Source organism: Pelophylax lessonae, assembly GCF_965119305.1.
Source record: "Pelophylax lessonae genome assembly, chromosome: 8".
Classification (NCBI taxonomy): Eukaryota; Metazoa; Chordata; class Amphibia; order Anura; family Ranidae; genus Pelophylax; species Pelophylax lessonae.
The window spans coordinates 7,034,490-7,052,831 of record NC_138775.1 but is presented as its reverse complement, the minus strand read 5'-3'; the positions used below and the strand labels follow the sequence as shown (position 1 = coordinate 7,052,831).

Below are 18,342 nucleotides of genomic sequence, written 5' to 3'. Positions count from 1 at the left end.
AATTATAGCAGAACAGGTCTCACGGATGGTGACTCCAAGAGTTTGGGGGGAGATACCTGTGGTAAACTTGAGATCCTGCAGGCTTCTCCCTGTTGCATGATATCTCAATGTTGCAATTAGCCTTTGCTCAGGAGTAACTGCAACCCGCATACATGTATCCTGCTTCCGAATATAGGGGGACACCAAGGCAAGAAGACGGTTAAAACAGGGATCGGTCATCCTCAAATAATTCCTGAAGTCGTCAGGATTCTTTTCCTGTAGCTCCCGCAGCAAGGACATGTGGGAAAATTGCTCACGGTTGAGCAACCAATTTTTGGACCAGGAGGTCCTCTTTTGTTTCTTCTTGCCAAGAACTCGGCTTAGAGCAATTACTCTACCTTACCAACCGTTCAGTGTCCTCCCCCCCTCTCTGCCAATCCCTTTGCTGGCTTCCACTCACCCAACGAATAAAATTCAAAGTGATAACAATAGTTTACAAAGCCATCCACAACTCTGCCCCCAGCTACATCACTAACCTGATCTCAAAATATCAACCAGGCCGCTCTCTTCGGTCCTCCAAAGACCTCCTGCTCTCTAGCTCCCTTGTCACCTCTTCCCATGCTTGCCTCCAGGATTTCTCCAGAGCTTCTCCCATCCTTTGGAACTCTCTACGCCAATCTGTCCGACTGTCCCCTAATCTATCCATCTATAGACGATCCCTGAAAACCCTTCTCTTTAAAGAAGAATACCCGGCTACTAACTAATATCATTGTTTCACTTGCTCCATCAGCTCATCCCCCACAGCTATTGCCTTTTGTATCAATTGACCCTCCCTTTTAGATTGTAAGCTCTAATGAGCAGGGCCCTCGGATTCCTTTTGTTCCAAATTGTATTGTAACTGTAATGTCTGCCTTCATTTTGCTAAGCGCTGCACAAACAGTTGGTGCTATATAAATCCTGTATAATAATAATAATTAAAAAAATACTCCAACAACAGCAAGAGTAGCATCCTCGGTCATCATAATTGGTCCTCAAACGATGTCTCGGAATATAGCGAAATGTTGTTTACCAAACAAATGCTACCGAAATCAGCGCGAGATGCCCAGAAGGGTCACGTCCACAAACTCACATCCTCTTTTGTAGCGTAGGACGTAGCTACGTCATCTTTTGTCGGAAGAAAAAATTCTGGCAGTCTAGAACACATTCCAACATTACGGACACGCACTCTCGACAAAAGACGAACGATCGGTCGGCCGAAATTCGTAGCGTGTGTACGGTACCTGGTAACCTGTAAAATTTTTAAAGCATTGCCTATAGAGATTTTTAAGTACCGAAGTTTGGCGTCATTCCACGAGTGTGCGCAATTTTAAAGCGTGACATGTTAGGTATTTATTTACTCGGCGTAACATCATCTTTCACATTATTCAAAAAATTGGGCTAACTTTACTGTTTTTGTTTCTTTTTATTTCACAAAACTGTTTTTTTTTTCCAAATAAAAACACATTTGAAAAATTTCTGCGCAAACAGGGGAGGACTGGGCCAGGAGGCAGGGGGGCTATTGCCCCCTCCCGGACTGCTCTGATGCCCCATAAAAAGGCTGCACCGCTTCTGCCACAGACATTCCTAAAGGATTCCTGGCGAAGAGAAGTAAAAAGACCCCACTGCTGACTTACTGAGTGCAGGATAAAGACAAGGAAAAAGCGCAGCCCCCATCCCCACCCCGGCATGGATGGTGTAAACTGTGTCTGAGCAGAGGCCGGTTTCATGCCCCACTGGAGACTCTCCTCCTCCAGCCAGCCCTGACCGAGCTGTCCCAGCTCCCCTAAACTGGCTCCTGCTGGCCAGGGGGGGAACCAGGATTAGATCGTTAGAGAGTACCTGGAGCGGAGCTTCAGCCTGGAAAGGGGGTCAGGAGGAGGCCAGGGAGAGTGGGAGGGGAGCTGAGTAGCTGCACCATGGGTCTCTGGTTTGTACTTGTCCCCTGGGCTAAAAGTTGCCAGTCAGCCCTTGTGCACAAATACCGTGTGACATAAAAAGTTGCAATGACCGCCATTTTATTCCCTAGGGTCTCTGCTAAAAATATATATATATATATTGTTTGGAGGTTCCGAGTAATTTTCTAGCAAAAAAAATGATGATTTTTACATGTAGGAGCGAAGTGCCAGAAATCTCCCGGTATTGAAGTGGTTAAAGAAATTGGTTTCTATTTAACCCCTTATTATTTACCCTAATCTGCTCTAATTAACAGTTTTTGACCCATCTCCCCTCAACTAATATTTTCCTGCTGATTTTTTTTTTTAATTGCTATGTCTCTTACTATTAATCTTTAAACTTTTTTTTAAACTTTATTAATTTTGTTTATTAAGCTTTTTAGCATTGTATTAATACAATTGCAGAGGACAGCAGCTGCACAGATAGTGAGCGGTTCATCTTTGCAGAGTGTTGCACAGCTCTTCATTTCCTCACCCTTCTCACATCCTGCTGCTGGTCCTATAGAATCAATGTGGTACAAAAGTGAAAGTAGATTTCAGAGTTTTGAACAAGTTTTCACACTTATTCTGGTTACACTTCACCTTCGTTCATCTGGTGTACAGCCTAACCCAATGTTCGCCATATTTTTACCCAAAACAGGCCAAATGCAGAACCTAACCTTCTTCATCAACAAAAATTTTACCATCGTTCAAACCTCCTTTCTTGCTGTGATTCTTTTGTTTTTGGAAAAAATCATGGATATGGAGTTTGTGTGCCCTGGGAACAATCATCTACTGGCTGTTGGGTACAGTTTGATATTTCTGTTTGTACCAGCTCTCATTGTGCTGGTTGTGTCGTGCTATTTTAGCCCCTTGGGGAAGTGCTGTGAAAAGAAAGAAGACAATCATGAAACAGAAAATGAAGAAGATGAGCAACAAAAAGAGCCTTTGAATAGAAAAGAAGATGTGAAAACCCAACAAAGCTCTCAGAGTTGTTGTGACACTTTTATAACTTGTTTAAAGGACTATAAAGCTGTTTTCCTTTGGGTCATAATTGTATTGACAGATGGAAGATACTTGGATTGTCTGGTGAAGTCGTCGCATGCATTAGCCAACAACTGTACAATGCCTCTAAAGGACTGCATGAAGCAAAACAATTTTACCCCTGTACAGATATCTCAGGTAAAATGTCTCACCTCTTACTTTTGCCACTTTTATTCATCTTACACAATACAAGGAACCTAAAATCCCCCACTAATCACTTTATCTAAAATGTGTTACAAATGCTAAATACAATGTTGCAAAGTCAACAATCTTTCCTTGTATAGAAAAGATATATAGTAGATAGACACTCCAAAGTATCTCTATGTATATATAGTAGCGCAAACTTATCAAAAAGAAAAGTGCCAAAAATAATGTGCCGACTGCACAAAGTCCCAAATGCAATAAATATTACATAGGCAGCAGGAAAAAATGACAGAAACAGTCCATATTCCTTCACTCTATATCCTGGGATGACAAAATACAGAAGCGTGTTTCTCAAAGGGATCACCACCACCACCGTGCTCCAAGGGGGGAGGAGAATTGCCCACTCACCAGATGCTGTGGCCCAACCCACTTTCGTGTTTGAGCATTCAAGCTTATAATGATGGTCACTGGTCCAGAGTATCCACACCGGAAATCACACCAGCACAGTCAAAAGAAGCTCAGCAGCATATGGAGAGGAAAAAACATAATCCCAATAGCGTGATACCGTTTAAAAGGATTTATTAACTAAAAACATAAGGTAGCACACTCACATTTCTTGTATGTCATCAAACGCATATCACAGTCACCAATAGGAGAGGGATGCCCTTCGGGAGATGATGTCCAGGCTCCACGCCGTGGACGTCGCGCCTTCTGGGTACTCCAAACTCCTCTTACAAAACCTGGTTATACCGCCTGGTCACGCTGGACATCATCTCCCGAAGGGCATCCCTCTCCTATTGGTGACTGTGATATGCGTTTGATGACATACAAGAAATGTGAGTGTGCTACCTTATGTTTTTAGTTAATAAAGCCTTTTAAACGGTATCACGCTATTGGGATTATGTTTTTTCCTCTCCATATGCTGCTGAGCTTCTTTTGACTGTGCTGGTGTGATTTCCGGTGTGGATACTCTGGACCAGTGACCATCATTATAAGCTTGAATGCTCAAACACGAAAGTGGGTTGGGCCACAGCATCTGGTGAGTGGGCAATTCTCCTCCCCCCTTGGAGCACGGTGGTGGTGGTGATCCCTTTGAGAAAAACGCTTCTGTATTTTGTCATCCCAGGATATAGAGTGAAGGAATATGGACTGTTTCTGTCATTTTTTCCTGCTGCCTATGTAATATTTATTGCATTTGGGACTTTGTGCAGTCGGTACATTATTTTTGGCACTTTTCTTTTTGATAAGTTTGCGCTACTATATATACATAGAGATACTTTGGAGTGTCTATCTACTATATATCTTTTCTATATTTTCTCAGTCAAGTAGCTGCATAGCCATTATATTTATTGGTGAGTGGTCCTCATTTTGAGCGCTTGGGATAGCTTTTATCTTTATTTGGTCTTCGGTGGGCATTTAAGCTGTCATATCTTAATCTTTCCTTGTAATTGTGTTTCATTCACCACCCAAAAATATCCTTGGATTCGCCACCTTCAACCAGGTAAATTATTCACAGCACTGTATATGTCCCCAAATCCACATCAAATGCACCAAAATGGTTATACACCAAAATGCACAGAGCCAGGTAAGGCAGGTGATGTCATCGCACTGCTTAATGGTACCTACCTTGAGTGCAAGAACAAGCATGGGATTTACCATTAATGGAGCTAAAGGTGCACAGAGCTTTCATGTTGTGATGGAACCAAGGCCTGGGCAAGGGGTGGGCGGTTGGGTCTGCTGCCCTGGGCGCAATGCTTTACCAGCGGGATGGGGACGCCTTCCTTCTGTTGTAAGGCTGACAGGAGTAGTGACAGCGGCAGTGATTTTGACAAGCGAGTGACTGCTGGGTGTAGGATCCCCTAACTTTGCGCATCATAAAGTGGGGGCGCAGTTTGCATCTTTGCCCTGGGTGCTGGATGACCTTGCCTGGCACTGGGTGAAACGTTATGTGAATGACAGTCTTTCCATACTTACTAAAAAATAAAAACAAAACTGTGGCGCTAAAACCCTATTAGAATGACAGTCCCACTTGAAGATGTGAAAAAGCAATAAAAAAGCAGTCCATGTGTGTCCGTCTCCACATTTAGAAGTAATTCTCAAGCAGAAAACCACCACCAGAAAGCACTCCAACACCAGTACTTCTTCCATAACAGAGATCAAAAAGTGCGCATAACCGGTAATGAAATGAAGGCTTCTCCAATGCAGTCCTGATATGCTCACGGTATGGTATGATATGCAGAGAGAAAAGGGACATCACATAGCGTAGACCGCTTTAAAAGGCTTTATTCTTAATTAAATATATGGTACTCACAAAGAAAGTAATACATCTCGCATGTAATACATGGGCACAGAGACCTCCCAGATGTCCTTAGGGCGTCCCAACTGTGGACCACCAAATCGATGGCCGTCCTGTCTCCTCCAAAGATCGCGGCACGCGCCACCCAGCACGCCACCCGCGGGTGGCGCGTGCCGCAATCTTTGGAGGAGACAGGACGGCCATCGATTTGGTGGTCCACAGTTGGGACGCCCTAAGGACATCTGGGAGGTCTCTGTGCCCATGTATTACATGCGAGATGTATTACTTTCTTTGTGAGTACCATATATTTAATTAAGAATAAAGCCTTTTAAAGCGGTCTACGCTATGTGATGTCCCTTTTCTCTCTGCATATCATACCATACCGTGAGCATATCAGGACTGCATTGGAGAAGCCTTCATTTCATTACCGGTTATGCGCACTTTTTGATCTCTGTTATGGAAGAAGTACTGGTGTTGGAGTGCTTTCTGGTGGTGGTTTTCTGCTTGAGAATTACTTCTAAATGTGGAGACGGACACACATGGACTGCTTTTTTATTGCTTTTTCACATCTTCAAGTGGGACTGTCATTCTAATAGGGTTTTAGCGCCACAGTTTTGTTTTTATTTCTTTTTAATCTGCTACATTTCAGATTAGTGTGGCTGCTGTACCCACTACTGTATATTTGCTGTTTTTACAGTTATTTATATTACCTTAATGCGCAACAATTTTATGTTTTTTGTCCATACTTACTGTATATCCTGTTTATCTTATTACTATATGTTACATTTGTTAAAGTAGTGCTACTCTATTACAGTGGTCTCAAAACTTTTGGCCTGTGGGCCAGACGTGGCCCTTTCCTTACCTTTATCCGACCCTTGGGACTCTGTTCCTCTCATTGATATGAGACACTATCCCTTCAACTAACACCAACGATGGGGCATTATTACACCTATTGAAACCAACAATGGGACATGCTTTTAGAATACTGGTTTCCAAGCTGCAGCCTATGGGCCAGATGTGGCCCTTTGCTTGCCTCCTGGGGCACTATTCCTCACACTGATACAAAGCACTTTTCCTCCAACTGACACCAATGATGGGGCACTTTATTTCCCACAGAGACCAATGATGGGGCACTATTCCTAAACTGACACCAATGATGGGGCACTATTCCTCCCACTGATACCAATGATGGGCCACTATTCCTCCCACTGATACCAATGATGGGGCACTATTCCTCCCACTGACACCAATGATGGGGCACTATTCCTCCCACTGATACCAATGATGGGACACTATTCCTCCCAATACTAATGATGGGGCACTATTCTTCCCACTGATACCAATAATGGGGCACCATTCCACCCACCAAAACCTATGATGGGGCACTATTGATACCAATGATGGGGCACTATTCCTCCCACTGACACCACTGATGGGGTACTATTCCTCCCACTGATACCAATAATATGGCACTATTCCTCCCACTGATACCGATGATGGGACACTATTTCTCCCACTGACACAGATGGGGCACTATTCCCCCCACTGACACCACTGATGGGGTACTATTCCTTCCACTGATACCAATGATGAGGCATTATTCCTCCCACCGATACCAATAATATGGCACTATTCCTCCCACTGATACCGATGATGGGACACTATTTCTCCCACTGACACAGATGGGGCACTATTCCTCCCACTGACACCAATAATGGGGCACTAATCCTCCCACTGATACCAATGATGGGGCACCATTCCTCCTACTGATACCAATAATGGGGCACTATTCCTCCCACTGACACCAATGATAAGGTGCCATTCATCCCACTGACACCAATGATGGGGCACTATTCCTCCCACTTACACCATTGATGGGGCACTATTCCTCCCACTGACACCAATGATGAGGCACCATTCCTCCCACTGACACCAATGATGGGAGACTATTCATCCCACTAATACCAATGATGGGGCATTATTCATCCCACTGATACCAATGATGGGGCATTATTCTTCCCACTGATACCAATGATGGGGTACTATTCCTCCCACTGATACCAATGATGGGACACTATTTATCCCACTAATACCAATGATGGGGCATTATTCTTCCCACTGATACCAATGATGGGGTACTATTCCTCCCATTGACACCAATGATGGGACACTATTTATCCCACTAATACCAATGATGGGGCATTATTCTTCCCACTGATACCAATGATGGGGTACTATTCCTCCCACTGATACCAATGATGGGGTATTATTCCTCCCAATGACACCAATGATGGGGTACTATTCCTCCCACTGATACCAATGATGGGGTACTATTCCTCCCAATGACACCAATGATAGGGCACTATTCCTCCCACTGATACCAATGATGGGGTACTATTCCTCCCACTGACACCAATGATGGGGTACTAGTACTCTACTGACCAAAGATGCTATGACATTTTACTCCCACTGACCATCAAGCCTGAGTCACTGATGTCCAATGTCTGAAGGAAAATGTGAAGACTTCTGCACTATTGGATTTTTTATTTTATTTTTTGTTTCTATCGCTCCCGCACAGATTATTTATGGAGATGGAGTTGGAATGATGGTAAAGAGATCCTTTATGAAATAATTGGGTCTTTCTTTTATTATAAGAGATCTGGAGGTAATCGTAAAATGTACGCTACTGACCTTTATCATTTGAAATCCATCCCATCTAGTTAGTGAGTTTTCCTGAAGGTGAACACATTTGATGTGGAGTTCAGAACACATGCGGTGCTGGGGATACTTTATCTGGGTAAAGGTGGTGGATCCTTTTCTAAGGACATTCCTTGGGTCACACTGAATCCAATATTACAAAGGAGACATCATTGCTTTCAATGGTGTCCATTCACAGCTGGGGACCCTTGGGGAAGGTCGTATGCTACTTTGGTGTGATGCAATGCAAGAGCGGTGAGATTTTGTGGTCCATAGACTTAAATGGACATGCTTTAAAGTCACATCTACAAGCGTTTTTTTTTATCTGTTTTTATGTGAGATTTGTGCTGGTTGTTACGAGTGGGCACACGCCGGTATCCTAACAATCAGTGACTCATCCCTGCTGCTGACAGTCATTGGTTCTTAAGGAGCTGGCACCCGCTGGCACCCGCTGGCATCCTAACAATAATGAGCCATCCCTGCTCAAAAAAAAAAATGTGCGAGGGTCCTTCCCAAAATCCATGCCAGGCCCTTTGGTCTGGTATGGATTTTAACCACTTAAGCCCCGGAAGATTTTACCCCCTTCCTGACCAGGGCCTATTTTGCGATTCGGCACTGCGTGACTTTAACGGACAATTGCGCGGTCGTGCGACGCTATACCTAAACGAAATTGACGTCCTTTTTTTTTCCCACAAATAGAGCTTTCTTTTGGTGGTATTTGATCACCTGTGCGATTTTTTGATCATGCGCTATAAACAAAAAAATAGCATCAATTTTGCAAAAATAACAATATTTTTTCACATTTCCCAAAAAAAAAAAAAATGTAAAATTCAAATTTTTTTAACATTTTCAGCCAATTTGTTTTCTGCTACATATGTTTGGTAAAAAAAAATCGCAAAAAGCGTATTTTGATTGGTTTGCGCAAAAGTTAATGCGTTCACTAACAAAGGGAAAGATTTTTTTCATTTTTTTTTTTTAACGAGTAATGGTGGCGATCTGCGATTTTTTTTGCGGCACTGCGACATTGCGGCAGACAGATCGGACCCTTGACTGACATTTTTGACACTTTTGGGGATACCAGTGACATTACTACAGTAATCAGGGCTATATATATGCACTGTTACTGTAAAAATGACACTGGCAGTGAAGGAGTTAACTGTATTGGAGAGGGAGGGGTTAAGTGTGTCCTAGGGGCGTGCTTCTAACTGTGATTGGCTGTGGCTACTTGTGTAAGAACAGAGATCAACGGTCCTACATAGTAGAACCGTCTGATCTCCATTCTTACACAGGGAAGAATGAGAGGCGGCTTTGTTTACATCAGCCGCCTGCCTTTCTTCCGGTGTAATGGACGATCGCGAGTGCCCGGCGGACATCGGGTCCGGCGGGCACATGCACGGGGGGGGGGGGGGGGTCCGTGATGACCGCGAGCTCGCTCCCTAGAAGCCTCACAGGCTAGCGACGTAGTACTACATCACTTTGCCTGTGAGGGGCTGACCACCGCAGTGAATAGTCATGCGGCGGTCGGCAAGCGGTTAAGGGGAACACCACACCGAAAAAATCCATACAAGACCCTTATCAAGGCATGCTGGCCAGGAAAGGAGGGGGACAGCGAACACCCCCCCTCGAACCATACCAGGCCACATATCCTCAATATGAGGGGGTGCTTTGAGGGGGGCCTCCCCCTGAAGCACCTTGTCCCCATGTCGATGAGGACTAGGACCCCTGGCCCACAACCCAGATCCCGCCCCTCCCATGTGAATGAATATTAACAAAAAAAAAAGTCACCACTGGGTCAGGGTTGTGGAGAACATTGTATTATTTTTTTTTGGGGGGGGGGGATCAATACCAGACCTGAAGGGCTCTTTTGTTTACATTCCCTGCTGGCAGGAGGGGGGGTCTCATAGTTTGCCAGCTCCTTAACCACTTTCTGTCCGCGCTATAGCCAAAAGATGGGCTACGGCACAGGCTTTCTTTGCCGAAGGGGGCGTACATGGGAGGGAGGGCATCCATGCCTGTAGACCCCTTTGTAGCATGCAGCCCTTAACCATGTGATCAGCTGTCATCTAATCACAGCTAATTACAGGATGTAAACACGAGTCGGTTAGGGGCTTTTTTTCCCTCACGCTGACAGCATGAGGAAAGAAGAAAGCCGATATCCAGCTTATGTTCAAGGAACATTGGCACTGATTATTAGTGTCCTAATTATTATCACTTCAGTCCCACCAGTTCTGCCAGTCAGTATCCATCAGTGCCACCTATCAGTGCCCATCAGTGCCTCCTCATCAGTGTCACTTATCATTGCCGCCTACCAGTGCCTGTCAGTGCCCATCAGTGTCACCTATCAGTGCCCATCAGTGCCACCTATCAGTGCGTCCTCATCAGTGTCACTTATCAGTGCCGCCTACCTGTGCCCATCAGTGTTGCCTATCAGTGCCACCTATCAGTGCCACCGATTAGTGCCTATCGGTGCCCAGTGCTGCCTATTAGTACCACCTTTCAGTGCCGCCTATTAATGTCTATCAGTGCCACCTCTCAGTGCCCTTCAGTGTCACCTATCAGTGCCCATCACTGCTGCCTTATAAGTGCCCATCAGTTCCACCTATCAGTGCCCATCAGTGCCGCCTAATCAGTGCAGCCTCATCAGCGCACATCAGTGAAGTAGAAAAATTACCTGTTTGCAAAATTTTATAACAAACTATGAAAAATATTTTTAATATAATTTAATAACAGGTTCTGTGGCTGATTAAGGTGGTAATTAAATTAACTTGGTGCCTTATCTGCATTATATCAGCCTCAGGACCTGTGTAATTCATATGTGTCCTGGATTAAAGGGATGATGTGACAACCCTAGGTTGGAGGTATGGTTACATGGATGGAACAAGAGATGGTTGGTTGGCTGGATGGATGGATAGATGAATGGTAGGAGGGATGGATGGAGGAAGGGATGGTTGGATGATGATGGACAGAGGGATGGTTGGAGGGAGGGATGATTGGGTGGATGGATGGAGGGATGGTTGCATGAATTGTTATATAGAGGAATGGATGAATGGATGGATGGGTAGATAGATGGAAGGAGGGATGGATGGATAGATAGAGAGAGGGATGGTTAAATAGAGGGAGAGAGCAATGGATGGAGGATATAGGGATGGATTGATGGAGGGAGGGAGGGAGGATTGGATGGAGGATGGATGGATAGAGGGATGGATGGTTGGATAGAGGGAGGGATGGTTGGATAGAGGGAGAAAGGGATGGATCGATGGAGGAAGGGATGGAAGGGATAGATGGGGATGGAGGGATGGATAGGGATGGAGGAAGGGATGGATGGAGAGAGAGATGGATAGATAGATGAATGGAGGGAGGGAGGGATGGTTGGATGAATAGAGGAATGGATGGATGGAAGGAGGGATGGTTGGATAGAGAGAGAGATGGTTAAGTAGAGGGAGAGAGGGATGGATAGATAGACGGAGGGATGGATGGAGGATAGAGGGAGGGATGGGTGGAGGAGAGAGGGAGGGGAGGATGGAGGGAGGGGGGATTGGATGGAGGATGGATGGATAGAGGGATGGATAGTTGGATAGAGGGAGGGATGGTTGGATAGAGGGAGAAAGGGATGGATCGATGGAAGGTGGGATAGATGGGGATGGAGGAAGGGATGGATGGAGAGAGAGAGATGGATGGATAGATGGATGAATAGAGGGAGGGATGGATGGATGGAGAGAGGGTTGGATGAAGGGATGGAGGGAGGAGAGGGAGGGAGGGATAGAACACACAGACATCCTGTCCTGGTGCTGCTCCTCTAACTTTCTGTATCACACACTGTGAAAATAACCTTTGCTCTCTCATTGCTGGCAGAAGCCGTTTCTTTAGACTCACGGGCTCACTGCAGAGGAGAAATTATCCCTCTGCCTCTTGTAATCCATCCTCCACCAGGCTGTGTTCTCTCCACTCCTCTCCTGTCCCCCTCCTATCTATCTGCTGACACCTCCTCCTAATACGGCTTAGCTTAGAAGTCAAATCAGGCAGGCTGAGGAAAGGGGTGGGAAAAATGCTTTCTTATTGGCTGAGGAAGCAGCTGAGAGGCTGTATATCAATCTCCCCCCTAAAATCAGGCTTCTGGGTCTAATGCTTATGCGGCCGGAGCAGCTGTATCCCTCCACAGGAAAAAAAAAATAGTCCTCAGCCTTCTGGCATCAATAGAGGATGTACAGGTACAAAAGAAATGTATTGTGACATATGCAAGTAGTGGCATCTGAATTTTGAGGGTGCTTAAGGAATTGTTGGGGGTTCTTAAGCACACCCAAGCACCCACCTGGCCCCCACCCCTGGTCAAATCCGGCTGGGTCCTAGAACAGTGTCCACAATCCAGGGACTGTCCCTGGTAACTGGGGACGTCTGGTCACCCTAACCTAGAAGTGGCAATGGTGGATTTATATCACTGATCAGTAATTGCTACTTGGCACGCATTGAAGTGAATTTTTTTCTCCACTGAAGGGATCCGAGATTTATCATCTTTTGGAACATTATCACTTGAAATTTTTTTTATCACAAATTTGTTTCTGTACCCAAATGAAATTGATGTCCTTTTTTTCCCACAAACAGAGCTTTCTTTTGGTGGTATTTGATCACCTGTGCGATTTTTTGATCATATCCTATAAACAAAAAAAGAGAGACAATTTTGCAAAAATAACAATATTTTTCACATTTTTTATATGAAATTCCCCCCCAAAAAATGGTAAAAATCAAACTTTTTTAACTTTTTAGGCCAATTTGTTTTATGCTACATATGTTTGGTAAAAAAAAAATCGCAATAAGCGTATTTTGATTGGTTTACGCGAAAGTTATTGTGTTTACTAACTAAGGGAAATATTTTTGTCATTTTTATTGTTTTTTTTTTAACGAGTAATGGCGGCGATCTGCGATTTTTTTTGCGGGACTGCGACATTGCAGCGGACAGATCGTACCCTTGACTGACATTTTTGACACTTTTGGGGGTACAAGTGACATTACTACAGTAATCAGTGCTATACATATGGACTGTTACTGTAAAAATGACACTGGTAGGGAAGGGGTTAACTTTATTAGAGATACAGTGGCTATGTGTGTCCCTAGGGGCGTGCTTCTTACTGTGATTGGATGTGGCTTTTCATGTAACAGCAGAGATCTACGATCCTACATAGCAGGATCTCTGCTGTTACACAGGGGAGAGTGACAGGCGGCTTTGATTACATTAGCCGCCTGCCTTTCTCCCTCTGTAACCGACGATCGCCGGCAGTGAGCGGCGGACATCGGGACCGCCGCTCACAAGCGTGGGGAGGTCCGTGAGCGAGCGGGAGCGCGCCTCCGGCGGCGCGCGCTCGCTCCCCAGAGCCTCGCAGGCTAGTGACGTACCCCTACGTCACTTTGCCTGTGAGGGGCTGACTGCTGCCTTATATAGTCGTGCGGCAGTCGGCAAGTGGTTAAAGACCGCTGCGCAAATACCGCGTGACAAATATATTGCAATGACCGCCATTTTATTCTCCAGAGTCGTTGCTAAAAAAAAAAATTATATATATATAAAATGTTTGGGGGTTGTAAGTAGTTTTCTGGGAAAAAAATACAGATTTTAACTTGTAAACAGAAAGTGTAAGAAATAGGCCTGGGGCTTAAGTGGTTAAAGTTCATGTGCGTGTAAAGGCTGGTGTTGCCCTCGTCACTTCCGGTGACGCTACGTCATAACCCAGCTGATGCGAGCCCAGGTGCGCATGTGCACAAGGCATTTTCAAGGTCCGATAAAATTCTAAGACTTACGAACAGCTGACTGAGAGGAGGAGGGGCTGAGGTGGGATGCACACACCGCCGCGTCATCGAGCAAGGAACATGTTGCAGAGCGGACTTAGAGGAGGCGGGAAGGAAGTGAATACTCATACTAAATAGTAATGAAAAAAAAGAAGAAATACTAAACATTTTTTATCATTACTATTTAGTATGAGTATTCACTTCCTTCCCGCCTCCTCTAAGTCCGCTCTGCAACATGTTCCTTGCTCGATGGCGCGGCGGTGTTGTAACATTTTCCCGCGGCGGTGTATGCGTCCCACCTCAGCCCCTCCTCCTCTCAGTCAGCTGTTCGTAAGTGTTAGAATTTCATCGGACCTTCAAAATGCCTTGTGCGCATGCGCACCGGGGCTCGCAGCAGCTGGTGGTGACGGAGCGTCCCCGGAAGTGACCGGAAGTGACGAGGGTCCGGAATTTTCACGGGTCCGACTAAATTTTAGAACACCGGCGTCCCAATACTTTTAATAATATAGAGTGTATTTTGCATGTGCAAACATGTTGTTGATGAGGGATGGTCACAGCTGGGGATAAGAACATTGATCTACTGAGAAGTGTGATTTATGTTGCAGCCTTGTTTGTGATTCTTCTATGTACTACAGAACATGAGGCTTAATTCAATACTTTGTTCTTTTTTTTTTTTTAACAGATGTGCGGTCTTGCCTTGATCCTATTGGTGATTTTTGTTTTTTGTGTGTATGAATGCAAATGCAAATTAAAATCAGAGCGATATGCAGAGAGATATGAAGACATTTTGCTTCAAGTCACCGAGGACACCATACAAAAACAAACAAAAGAGAAGCAGGAGATCTATGTTGAGTCCCAACTTAAAAAGGACAAAACGTGGACAGGATTGGATGTTGGAAAGTCTAATACCCTGGAGATGTTAGAGGAAATCACAACCAACTGTAAAGAGGAGGTGAAGAAGAAACTTAAAAATCGAGACCCACCAAGAGGAACAGGAGGAGAAGGAGGAGGAGCAGAAGGAGCAGGAAGAGCAGGAGGAGCAGAAGGAGCAGGAGAAGGAGGAGGAGCAGAAGGAGCAGGAAGAGCAGGAGGAGCAGGAAGAACAGGAGAAGGAGGAGGAGCAGAAGGAGCAGGAAGAGCAGGAGGAGCAGGAAGAACAGGAGAAGGAGGAGGAGCAGAAGGAGCAGGAAGAGCAGGAGGAGCAGGAAGAACAGGAGAAGGAGGAGGAGCAGAAGGAGCAGGAAGAGCAGGAGGAGCAGGAAGAACAGGAGAAGGAGGAGGAGCAGGAGTTAGAAAAGGCACAACCGAAAGAGGACAACCATCCGAAGACATTTTTGACTCTGATGTTTAAAGTGTATGTAACCCCAAATACAAAGTTCAATTATGTTTGACATCATGCCTCACTGTAGACATTTTTCTTAAGTAAATTGTTTTTTTTTTAATCTGGTGCAGTATTCTCTACCTGGAGATCCTGCCAGTAACAGCACTTCCTATTACAGGGTGACAACACTAAGGCCCTCTTTTACATGGGCAGTGGTTCTACCACCCCCAGACAGAGCAGCTGCAAGTAAACATGCTGCAGATGCAGTGTGGCAACAATGGTACCATTGGTACATATTCATCAGGCAGTACTGCTGCAAAGTAAGTGAATGGGGCTGTGCCATGACCCAACTGCAGGCTGCTGTTAGAATTCATGGGGCCCCATACAGCCTTTCTGGAAGGGCACCCCACCCCCACCCCCCACGGTGCAGCCGAACAGCGGCAATGAGTTTATCTGCCTACGCCCCGAAAATGACAAAAAAAGTTCCTCCTCTGCTCCCTCCTCCTGTGCCCCTTTGTTGACATAATGGGGTCCAGGGAAATATAATTTAAACCCTGGTAAGCATTTGGGAGTGGGGGTGTGGTCTAGTAAAATCAATTTATTAATTTAGGCAGAAATAAACAATAAAGCTGTCCCGGACACCACCCCCCCCCCCTGTTTAGCTGATGAGGCCTTGGCTCAGTACCACATGACCAGTTGTACTGCCATATCAGCAGCCCTGCCCAACTGTAACCATATGTAACGAACAAGGTTGTGGCATGGTGTTGCAGGCTTTCAAGAGTTAAAACAGGCATCCTGGAGACAACATATCACCTCTGAGCTGTCTGTCAGGTCTGTAACGCCTCTGAAAAGGGATCCACCTTGTATGGACCTAAGTTACTGCCTTAGAATTAGCAGCAGCATTGCCAGCCTGCCATACAAGCCTTCTCGGTTGGTTATTGGGCGGCCTTGCCTATCAGGCAACCAACTTCCAGGGGTGCATTCCCCAGGCTGACAATGCAGCAGGCATAGTGTTGTCCGCATTCAACAGGAAGAGATGTTACTGGCAGGATCTCCAGGAAATAAACAAATTTCCCAAAAAAATATTTTCTCAAGAAAACAAAATCCTGTGAGACATGTTGTCAAACACACTGAAAAATTGATTTTGGTTGATTCAACCTTTACCTGTTTAACCACTTAAGCCCCGGAAGATTTTACCCCCATTTCGACCAGGGTTTTTTTTGCGATTCGGCACTGCGTGACTTTAACGGACAATTGCACGGTCGTGCGACGCTGTACCTAAACTAATTTGACGTCCTTTTTTTCCCACAAACAGAGCTTTCTTTTGGTGGTATTTGATCACCTGAACAATTTTTTGATCATGCGCTATAAACAAAAAAAGAGCGTCAATTTTGCAAAAATAACAATATTTTTCACATTTTTTTATATGAAATTCCCCAAAAAAATGTAAAAATCTAAATTTTTTAACATTTTCGGCCAATTTGTTTTATGCTACATATGTTTGGTAAAAAAAATCGCAAAAAGCGTATTTTGATTGGTTTGCGCAAAAGTTATCTCATTTACTAACAAAGGGAAAGATTTTTGTAATTTTTGTTGTTTTTTATTTTAACGCGTAATGGCGCGATCTGCAATTTTTTTTGCGGTACTGCGACATTGCGGCGGACAGATCGGACCCCTGACTGACATTTTTGACACTTTTGGGGTTACCAGTGACATTTCTACAGTAATCAGTGCTATACATATGCACTATTACTGTAAAATGACACTGGCAGTGAAGGGGTTAACTTTTTTTTGAGAAGGAGGGGTTATGTGTGTCCCTAGGGGTGTGATTCTAACTGTGATTGGCTGTGGCTTGAGGTGTAGGAACAGTGATCAACGGTCCTACATAGTAGAACCGTATAATCACTATTCCTACACAGGGGAGAATGACAGGCGGCTTGTATTATACCTCTGCACCGACGATCGCCGAGTGACCGGCGGACATCGGGTCCGCCGGTCACACGCGCGGGGGGATCCGTGACCGCGCGGGAGCGCGCCTCCGGGGGCGCGCACTCGCTCCCTAGACCCTTACAGGCTAGTGACGTAGTACTACGTCGCTCTGCCTGTGAGGGGCTGACCGCAGTAAATAGTCGTGCGGCGGTCGGCAAGCGGTTAAGTAGTAAACAACGGGCATCCGCTGACTGCAGAAAATGATAAAAAAAGGCAAAAAAAGTTACAGAATTTATGCCTCAATTTTACATCAAGTGGTAGAACATTTTGGGCTGTATACATCCGGCCATCCACATAAATACTTAAAATATTCATGTCAACAACCATGTAACCAACAATTAGGAAGTTCAGTAAAAATGAAAGATATCCAGAAATTGAAGACCGGCTGAAGGGCATCTATATTAGTGGAAGACCCTATTTTGGTAGCCGGGCATCATGTAGCTCAGTGGTCTCTAAACTGCAGCCTGGGGGCTGAACACAGCTCTTTGCTTGTCTTTATCCAGCCCTTGGAGCACTATTCTATCCACTGACACCAACAATGGGGTACTATTCCTACCACTGACACCAGTGATGGGGTCGAATTTCTTTCCATTGACACCAACGTTGAGGCACTATTCCTTCCCCACATCTCTCCTCTAGGCTGGAAAGCCTGAGAGAAAAAAAAAATCGATATCAGGCTTTCCAGCAAAAAAAATCTGGCACTGCTGGTGCCGGAGGTGGTGCCATGACGTCACTTCCGGCCTCCGAGGGTCAAAGAGATGGCCGGAAACCATCTGGTCCACAGCCAGCTCTATGGTAAACTGCCACCACTGGCGGTTTCATTCTCCTTTTTCCCGATCGCAAGGGAGAGACCAGAGAAGAACCAGAGGGCTAACCTCCAACAGCCACTAAGATGGCTTTTCATTTTCTGGGAATCACTGGCTGAACAAAATATTAGCAGCTGCACCCATCATCTACATATCGCCACCTAAAGTCCCCGACGTCACATGATGGCTTACGGTTGATAAGTGGTTAAAGGTGAATTCTACAAAAAAAAAAAAGATTGGTTAAAGGAGAAGTACGGGGGAAGCTCGTTTGGCTGTACTTCTCCTGTGGTTTACAGGAATGTAGTTCGTTCTGCACTCCTG

General features: G+C 45.1%; 1 protein-coding gene across 1 annotated transcript; it reads left to right on the top strand.

The window, feature by feature from the left end:
- Window positions 1–2,480: 2,480 nt before the first annotated feature.
- Window positions 2,481–15,296, top strand: LOC309562101 (uncharacterized protein; the record flags this gene model as incomplete). Its single annotated transcript, XM_082266233.1, has 3 exons — window positions 2,481–3,131; window positions 14,588–14,857; window positions 14,901–15,296. 3 exons carry the CDS (start codon window positions 2,481–2,483, stop codon window positions 15,294–15,296), a joined length of 1,317 nt encoding a protein of 438 aa, XP_082122359.1.
- Between the last annotated feature and the right edge of the window lie 3,046 nt (window positions 15,297–18,342).